At 42.0% G+C, this 9,816-nt stretch overlaps 1 protein-coding gene across 1 annotated transcript; it reads right to left on the reverse strand.

Annotated features, from left to right (window-relative positions):
- Positions 1 to 2,863: 2,863 nt before the first annotated feature.
- LY79DRAFT_584988 (uncharacterized protein) lies at positions 2,864 to 4,554 on the reverse strand (the record flags this gene model as incomplete). Its single annotated transcript, XM_060560459.1, has 3 exons — positions 2,864 to 3,055; positions 4,176 to 4,294; positions 4,386 to 4,554. 3 exons carry the CDS (start codon positions 4,552 to 4,554, stop codon positions 2,864 to 2,866), a joined length of 480 nt encoding a protein of 159 aa, XP_060407355.1.
- Between the last annotated feature and the right edge of the window lie 5,262 nt (positions 4,555 to 9,816).

Here is a 9,816-nt window from a genome sequence, read left to right on the forward strand (position 1 = left end):
GTATCATACATACAAGGTATCACCCGCTCCAAACAGGCTGCCAAGAGTCGTGCGTTTACCCTTCCCGCCATCATCATATCATGCTTCTCTGAGACCGCCCCGCAAACTTTCGTTTTAACCCAGTCGCGCCAGCATTCAAAAGCCGAGGGCAAAAGCCGCCCGCATGCAAGTCCGTCCCACCCCAGCTCCCATCTGCCTCCATCGACCCCGAAAGGAAGTCTATCGCCGCCATCCCCTAACATGGAATCGCTCTCTCCACTACATAAAAGAACACGGTCACGACCTGGCCATCTTTTGCTTCGTACTTTCAGATCCAGAGCTCAGACCCATGTACGATACTCCAACTCCACATTGCGAGACGGGAATCCCACAGACAGTGGAGATGCATCGCATCGCCCGATTGCTAGGAAACAGACGACGAAGACGTTATTACAAACATTGCCAGCCTGCTCCTCGACCATATCGAACTGCCCCCCGTCAATGACGCCAGATCCCCCATCCACCCAGCTCGCTGACGACGAGCTCTCTGACTTTGAAGATCTCCCACTCCCACAAGTCTTTACCATCCACCATGACTCACCCTCCCTAGGTGAGTGAGCCGATGCAGTGGATACCTATCATACTTGACCGGCGCTGCCTTGACTACACGAAGTCCCAGCCGAGGGTTTGTCAACAATCCTTGAAGGGGGCTGGCCAGCATAGTCGAGGACTCTACAAGTACGCCTCTAATAAAGTCTGGCCAGGCAATTTTAGCCAGTTCCATTGGTCCTTGCTCTCATGAGTTGGCCATTCCAGACGAGCCCCCCTTCTAGCACGCTATCCATAACATCGGAGCCCAAGATCACTTACCCCAATCCGTGCACACAAGCGTGAGCATTCCCCTGTTTTGACAACCCACAATGGAGAAACCTATCGTGTTTTTGTTCCTCTGCCACTGGAGTCATTCGGTCTTGTTCATATGGGCTTCGCACAACAACCTGCACGAATACAACTCCATGTTGTCCGGAAACGAAGCATTTGGGGCCAGTTTTGTGCATGACTTCCTGTGATGGGTCTACAAGGATGTCCATCTTCGCGTTAATTTCCGCAAGCATCCGGTATGTTTCTTACATCCCCCGCCCCCTACAATATTCAGCTTCCGTGTCTTGGTTCTCTGATTCTCACAACGCCCGTAACAAGCCAATTTCTAGAACTGCGGCGTGTACGCCCCCTCGTCTTCGCCGCACATAATGCTCCTAACAATCCCTTGCCAGGAAGGATTGGCGCCCCCCCGCGAGCGTAAATACTTCCGCTAGCGTCTGGTAATGACCCCGGTACTGTAGGCAAGAAGATTTAAGGTTCTCGGACTGCCCCTTCCCCTAGCCCTATGAAGCGCAGCGGCATAAGTTTAAGCCAACTTAACATGCTCGCGAAGCCCAAGATGCGACGTTGAACATTGCACATATAATTGTCGGGAGCATGATAAACCTACCTGCTGTTTTGCGATACCAAGCTTTGGTGTTGCTAACCTGTATTATATGACGACAAACACGAATATTTGGAGATGAAACACGTTCTGTCAGTTGCATCTGATAACTGATGCTATTGGCAGTACGGGGTCATGGGTGTATGCCGGCGTAAACAAGATGTTTTGCTTTGAAAGGATTGGGTACGCTGGGTTATGGAGGTTGCTTAGGGGAAAGTATCAGCACTCACCGGAGTCCTGGTCAGTTTCTACAAAATTCACCTGTCAACGATCGAGCCAGCCGTCGGCCTGGAATCGAAGATGCGAGGTGACAGGATGGAAAGGGAGGACCTCTTGAGTTTCCACAAGACAGCACACAGGTAGATGCTAGAGAGTATAGACCTCTCTCTGTTAAGAAGGTGGAATACGCTAGCACAAGAACCTGGCTTTGAATCAAAGGTGCCTTTCTCCAAGATGGCCAGTTGGCTGGTTCAGGACTGCGCCGGTGACGTGGGAGCAGCGGCAAATTCTTGCTGTGGGTGAACAAAGAAGCTTATCAAAACCACGGCCTGATGCTGTCCTGTGTGAGAGTGAACAGGCCTTTATCAATTAGTTCCATAGCGATATTGTTACCTTCCATGTCGGCAAGATCTCATTTCTTTAGCAAACGGCACAGGCAGATATGGGTTAGTAGCAGATAACTAGGTAATACGTGAAGCTAATGATGCTTGGAGGTGTGAGTGAGCGTCACGGACAAGGTCAAAGTGGCGCACAAAAGGCACTATTACGTGCATGCCCGGAAGACATCTGCCGAGACCTGCCGCATCCAGACCGCCATAGTGTGTGATGGTGACATACCAACTTTGCTGTTGCTGTGACATTGATCATGTACCTACCCAGAGCAGATGACAGGTCTAGAATTGAGAAAATTCTCGTCAACAGAGATTAATTTACACTCGCTTATTTGAACTGTTCTATCCTCCCCATACTCCTTGTTAGGCCTGTCCTGCCAGCCAGCTTCCAACATCAAGCACAATCTCCATTATCCAAGCGTTCCGAGCTCCTGCTCCATACCGACCGTCTGATAGCGGGCCTAGAAAACCTCTTGTTCTGGTCTGGGAATTCTGTTCTTCGCGGGCCGTGAAGCGCAGAATCTCGGAGCACCTCGGTGGGGAGGGAGAGCTGGGCCCGAAGGCATTGTCGTTATCGCTATCTGACTGTGACAGCGGCAGAAGTGGTAGCGGCACCAAGCTCCCTTTGTAGTCGCTGTTGTCATCAGCATCCCCGTTTCCGTCTATATAGAGCCCCCTCAGGCCCACGGGGGGGTGCGGGCGAGCTTGGTGTCCTCTTTCTCTTCCTCTTCCTTGGCCACGGCCACGGCCACGCCCCCGGACTGTGTCTCAGGCGGTCCTGCTGTTGCTACTGCTCCTGCAGCTGTGGTGGCGGTGTCAGTGGAGCATTGGTTGGGGCGCAGGGCGGAGGCGATAATAATTTCTTGGCGGCCTTGAGAGCGGCTGTGACGACGTCGTTGACCAGGTTGACGGCAACAGACCTCCGAATACCGCGGGCGATAGGGCCGTGGGTGGCGGCGTCGTCGTCATTGTTGTCGACCTAGAGGTCGCCTAGAGGGCAAACACTACCGCGCGCAAGCTAAATCTTGGTGATGGTCTTCATGGGGATGACGACGCAGTCGGAGAGGCGGGATCAGGAACACCATCGGTCAGGGTACCAGGCAGCGTTGGCCCAGTTCCCGCGCAGGTAGGCGACGTTTTTGTTCAGGAGGCAGTAGCAGGTTGTTGGGGCGCTTCCCTGGGGCTTAAAGGCGGTGTTGGTGTGGTAGGCGTAGCCGTTGGCATGGAAGAGGAGGGCAGAGACGGGTAGGCTGGGGGCTACATTTGCGGCGGTCGAGAAGATACGTAAAGGATTACTGGTTGATGAGGTCCTGGGCGTCTTGATGGGTCAGTCTGTTGTTGTCCACCTCTGAATGGGATTTAAGGAGGATAGGCTGGGATATGGGGACTCATGTTGACGCTACCCTTAGGAGACAGACTACTGGCAGGGCCTGAGGTGGTGTTTTTGTTGCTGCTGCTGCTGGAAGACATGATAGCGGCTGCGGGAACAGGGGAGAGACTGCCCGAGCTGCGCATGTCTGGCCCTCCCGAGGACATGGACGTCAACACTCGCATGCTTTCAGTTTAACAGTTGTAGCAGAGAGAAACAGTGAGCTCTGTAGGTTGTATGTGTTCCCGTTTTCGAAGGTGCAGATGAAGGTGGGGTGGCTTGTGAGTAAGGTGCGCATCCATAGCCCCCGCGCCGCGCCTGGCGGGACATCAGCACCGACAGACTTTCCCTCTGACATGCATCATCTTCGTCTTCGTCTTGGATTCTGACCTCTTCATTGCCCACAAGTTCTGCCGTCAAGGTTAATGAAAACCTTGCGTCTTGGTTGACGGGACCACTGTTCACGTCAATAGAACAATATAACATTACAGTTTGTGTGTAATATCAACTCGCCGTCATTCACAATGCCTCCTCCGTGTTCCCTCACCCAGAAAACGTGGTACGGCGTCCACAAGTGTCTGCTGGCCCAAGATGTCTATCAAGCGCGGCCTACAGAGTTCTCGATTCTGCACGAGGCTGCCATCGGTCTCGGATGACTTCGACACAAGATGACGCAGGTCCCACATCACGCATTCCCCGTATTCATCATTCACCTGCTAACAATTCTTACCCAGCCACAGCACACAAGGAAGGCCCCGATCGATCGATTGATACCCGAAATATCTATAACAGGTTTCTTCTCGATAAAGCCAGAGAAGCAGACATGGCAACTGTAGCAATGAGGGTCGACTGGTGCGGTTGTTAACGTAGGCGCGCCTACCTACTAATTAATCGAAACCCATGTTGGCGTCAATCCAGCAGTACTGCATAATTGACGTACCGGCCATGGTGTCGAACCTGCCATCGAGGTCGTGACGCGACAGCGCGTAAATACGTCGGGTCTTTGGCATCGGGTCTGACTGGCCTGGACAATCATGGCCGAAACCAGCGACACCCAGGGCGGCACGGGGCGCTTGGCGCACCCTTGTGCCCCTGCCGCCGGGGAACATGTTCAAGGTGCCGAGCGCTTCACACGACGTGGCACCAAGCGTATCCGTACGGGCGTGCTGGAGACGAGTTGGCGGGGCGCTGGAGATGATTAAGGGCGGGTGTGCTGGAGGTTCAAGAGGGAGGTGGCGGTGCGGAGTTATTGCATAGAGTATTCACACAGCAGCCGCATAAATGTGATGGACACGGACGGAGGTTGGATGACAACAGTATGCGAATAATTCATTTTGCCCTTTTACTGGCCAGCCCTGACCAACTCGTTTGCCTGCTGGTCCAGCGGATTGGAGACGTTGTGATGAACTAGGTGGGCGAAATAACCCGTGCGCAGACTTTGCCCAGCTTTCGACCTGAATTACCCCAAATTGTTATGTTTCTAGAATCCAGACGCGTAGCCCCCCGATCGCTATTCTGTGGCACCTCCCGTTTTAGTGTAGACTAGGTACAATCTTTGCGTGAACGCAGTAGAGTGCATCCGAGTCAGATGGTGGAAAAACACCCGTTGTAAAGGAGCGGATTCGAACGTTGCCGTTTCGTTGTTCTTGGCTGGGATGAACACACAAACATTGCAGGTCAACGACAACGGCAGCTGTGGACACATACGACAGGCCTAATCAATGCGTTAACTGCTCGCCAAGGACAAAACTCACGTCAAGTTCGGCATGTCGTTAGCTTGTAGCGATTTGGACGTACTTGGGCAATATATGCGGAAAGGAAAGCATTAGGAGGGCGTCCGTCGCATCGCGGCGGTTGTGGGTGCGGTGCGTCTTGGGGATTCTTGCCGAGCAAGAGAGAGCCGTGGTGTTTTTGTTTGGAATGGAGCGACTTGGGAAACAGATGACTGACTGCCAGTCAGATCCGGCCAGACCCTCTCCAGTGAGTGAAATTGCATAATGAAATAAACCCGATCTGGAGATGGCTTCTTACTCGCTCTATCCTCCAAATGATTGGTCTTTGGCGACCGAGGAGAGAGAGTGCAAGTGTGAGGCAGGTACGGTACGTACCCGACCACAAGAACAGGGAGGTGTTTCTCTCCGGGAATCTTACGTCATTAATCTCCCGAGGACGAAACAAGCAGCTACCAGAGGTGCAAGCCACCGTGAGGCAAATGTGTGGCGGCAATGCGCATTGCTGGATGGAACACTTATCACGTCCCTCTCCTTCTAGTTGTGTAAGACGAGATGGATCACAATTGCGCTTCTATTAGCTATTGCAGTAAATAAATGACGTTCGAGCACAACCGCTCCTCCGAGTGAAGGAACCTATTGCTTACCACACTTTGACGCCGTCGTCTTTCCCTATTGGCACGGCGACGGCATCTTTCAACTCGTCATCTTCTCCGAGTCCTGGCGAATCCCAGACTTGACATGCCGGATGGTCTCCAGCATTCTCTTCAAAAGAAGTTGCTGCCGCCATGATTGTCATACATGACGGATCCAGCACTTGTTCTGCACTCTGTGACAGCTGGGACGGCGTGGTAGAACCTTAGGTAATAGAACACGGCACACCTAATGATATTGGCACTGATGGCTAAAGGCAGTAGGCAGCGTAGCGTAGACTGAGTGTAGCACAGCACAGCTGTACATAGACTTGGTGCACAAGCTATGTATACGCTATAGAGTTAGATAAATGTTAGCAGAGGTGCAACTTAGAAGGTAAGTAAGTAAGTAGGTAAATAAGTAGGTGAATAAATTAGTAAGTGAGTGAGAGGACTGGCTACTATGTGATGAGGCCTAAGATGTAATAACCTTCTTTTCCCTTGTCCTCTCCTTAACAAGTTTTGTTGCCTTTATTAGAAGAATAACTAACTAATCCCTCTGACTTTTACTACCTTTTGAAAACAGCAAAAAAAAAACAAAAAAAAAAAACATAATCTCTTATATATATATACCTTAATTATTGTCTCTGCCTCTTCTCCTCTCTTTATACTTTTGTAATTAAAGCAGAAAAGTTTCTTACTCCTTTTTCTTTTTCTTTATATAAGCTATAAACCTGTCCTATACACCTTTATGCCTAATAAAGAACTAATAAAGATAATTTATACTAATAAGTATATTACTTTATACACTTAAGAGTGCTAATACTAAGGTATATAATAGCTATATAGATATTACTGCTCCTCTAGCCTTGCCTAGAGCCTTAAAAATTATAGCGTTATAGAGATTAGGTAAAAAAGACAGACTTAACTATTCTAAGGCTATAATCTATCTTAGGTCCTTAGACTTAACTAATAATACTAATAGTTTTCTTTATCTTTACCTTAATACCCCTAAAAAACTTAACTTTAACCTTAATACCTATTACTAATTATAACGCTATCTTACTAGGTTTTTTATTTTAACTATATCCTTTTACCTTATAAGTTACTATTTATATATCCTTAAGTGCCTCCTTACTAAGCACTAAGTTATTTACTTCTTATATAACTTTATTACTAAGTATACTTAATATACTTATATAGTAAGTTATAGATTATAATAAGTTATATACTTTCTTTTACCTTTTTACTTTTTCTATAAGTTAATTAAGCTATAATATATAAAATTAATTAAAACTACTTATTACTATTTTCTTTATTACTATCTTAAACTATCTTATAGGTTTATATATTATATTTAGTCTTTCTATAATTACTATATTATTATATATATAGTTTACTACCCTCTATATAAGCCTTTTTTTAGGATGTTTTTTTACCTCTAGCTTTAATACCTTCTTTTTCTCCTTATAGTACCTTTACCTTTACTAGATTAAGTAATCCTCTAAGATATAGTTAGGCCTTTTTAGCTCTTTAATACTTACTTAGTACCTTTATCCTTATATAAAGCTAGTAGTTCTTAGCCTTTATAATAGTAAGCCTATAGGCTAATTTACTAATACTTTTAGCTTAAAGGTTAATAACTTTATATATTAATATTAAAAAGCTACCTTAATAACCTTAGATCTTTTTTTTAAGTAAACTAGTACTTAATATACCCTCTAGTACTATAGTTAGTATCTTTAGGTCTTATAAGCCTAAGCTATTTAGATATAAGCTAGTAGGTGTTAGTATATTTAGCTTAAAATCTAAGTAAAAAACAACTACTTTAAGGTTAAAAGGTATAAAGCTAGCCTATATAAAGCTAGCTTATATATTTTTTTTTCTTTATTAAAGTAAAGAATACTACTTTAAAAATAAAAAAGAAGTTAACCTTTATAATATATAAAATTTATATTTATATAATTTTCTTAATTTCTTTATTATATAAGTACTTTAATAGGCTAAAATAACCTATATTAAAAGGCTAAAGCTTATATAATAAATAAAAAAGTATATATAAAGTAATAATATTTTATTTTTTATAAAAATTATTAAATTTAGTTAATTTATAGCTATTATAGCTATTAAGGATTAAGAGTTAATAAGTACCTTTTATATAAGACTTTATATACTAGTTAAAATAATTTAACTAATTTAGGCTAATCTTATTTATTATTTATTTATTTTTACTTAAGTAAATATATTAGTTAGTTAGAAATTAGCTATTAGTATACTAGTAAAAAAGGTAATATTTACTTTTTATAATAATATATAAAGGTATTACCTAGCTATCTATATATATACCTTAAATAATAAAAATCTATTTTTAATTACTAGGCTACTTTATATAAGGCCTTCTCTTATAGTTAAAGGTTATAATAACCTTTATATATAATAGTATTCTTATTAAAAACCTAGTCTTATTAAAATTATAAATATTATAATCTTATATCTTATACTTTATTATTATATTTTATATAAGTATAAACTAGCCTTATATAATTATAAGATCTTTAGCTAAGGCCTTCTAATAGTTAATTTAATATTAAAATTATATTTTTAATTAAGGTTATTATTATATAAAGTTCTTTACTTATTAAGGTCTAATATATATTATATTATATAAATCTAGGAGAAGATTAGCTATTTCTTATATATCTTCTTATTATAGAGGAAACCTTTAATTAATTAAGTTAATAACCCTCTTAAGAATTACCTCTTTTTTTACTTCTATTATCTTCTTTAATTTTAGATATATCTTGTCTTATATAATATGTCCTATACATTAGTTATAGAGAGTTAATTTAGGGACCTTAAAGGTAATAGCTGCTTTTTATATAGATATTTTTAGGTCTTTTTAGATAGCTTAGAGGGTAAAGATAATTTAGCTTTCTTTAGAAAAAGAGTTTATAGTTATATATAAAGAAAAGTAGGTGTAAAGGTTAAAGAGGTAAAAAAGCAGAGGATATATATAACTTATTATAATCTATAACTTACTATATAAGTATATTATATAGTTATAGTAAAAACTATAATTTATAACTAGTGTAATTATAGTATAAGCTACCTTATTAAGTAAGCTATTCTTAATATTACTGCTAGTATAGCTATATATAGTCCTTAATAAGGCGTTAAGGCTAATGTTACTACTTATTTAACCTACTGCCTTAATAAGGTCTAAAGTAATAGATCTATTAAGGTTAAATTATATAGTAGGTTAAGAAGTAAGCCTAATAATTAGTTTATTAACTATAACGCTAGTAGTTCTACTATACCTCCCTTTATTATTAAGGTTACTTATAGCTAGTCTCTAGAGAATACTATAGATAAGGCTAAACTCTATATCTAAAGGACACAAGGACTTATCTATACTATCCTTATTATTAATATATAATACCCTTAAGTCTTATAAGTATATCTATATCTTTTTATTATAGGCTATATAGGTATTAACCTTATTACCTTTAAGGTACAGTAGTTAACTCTCTTTAATAATATAGTCTAAGTAATAGAAGCTAAGCCTAACACTAAATCTAAATTAACTACTTCTCTCTAGCTATTTATATCTAACTTTCTCTTAATAGACTTATATAATATACTAGCTTCTCTATAACATCTAGTGCTAGGTTAAAACTATTATAGCTAGTAGGTTTCCTATCTTCTTATAAATTCCTATCTAGCCTACTATTCTCTTTTTCCTATGCCTTCTCTAGATACCTAGAATTATTACTAACTATAAAGTAAATATAGACTATATTAAGCTAAGATACCTTAGTAAAGGCTTTATAACGCCTACTTAGATATATAGGTGTTCTACTTTAAGTAACAAGACAAAAGCTATTAATAATAAAAGGTACCTACTACTATAGGCAGTATTAGTAGTTATTAGTATATAGGTAATACAGCTAGAGGCAGTAGGTTACATAACACACTGCCTACTAGTAGAATCCTCTACCCTTGCCTACAC

This window comes from Colletotrichum navitas (genome assembly GCF_030913465.1).
Source record: "Colletotrichum navitas strain CBS 125086 chromosome Unknown LY79scaffold_159, whole genome shotgun sequence".
NCBI lineage: Eukaryota > Fungi > Ascomycota > Sordariomycetes > Glomerellales > Glomerellaceae > Colletotrichum > Colletotrichum navitas.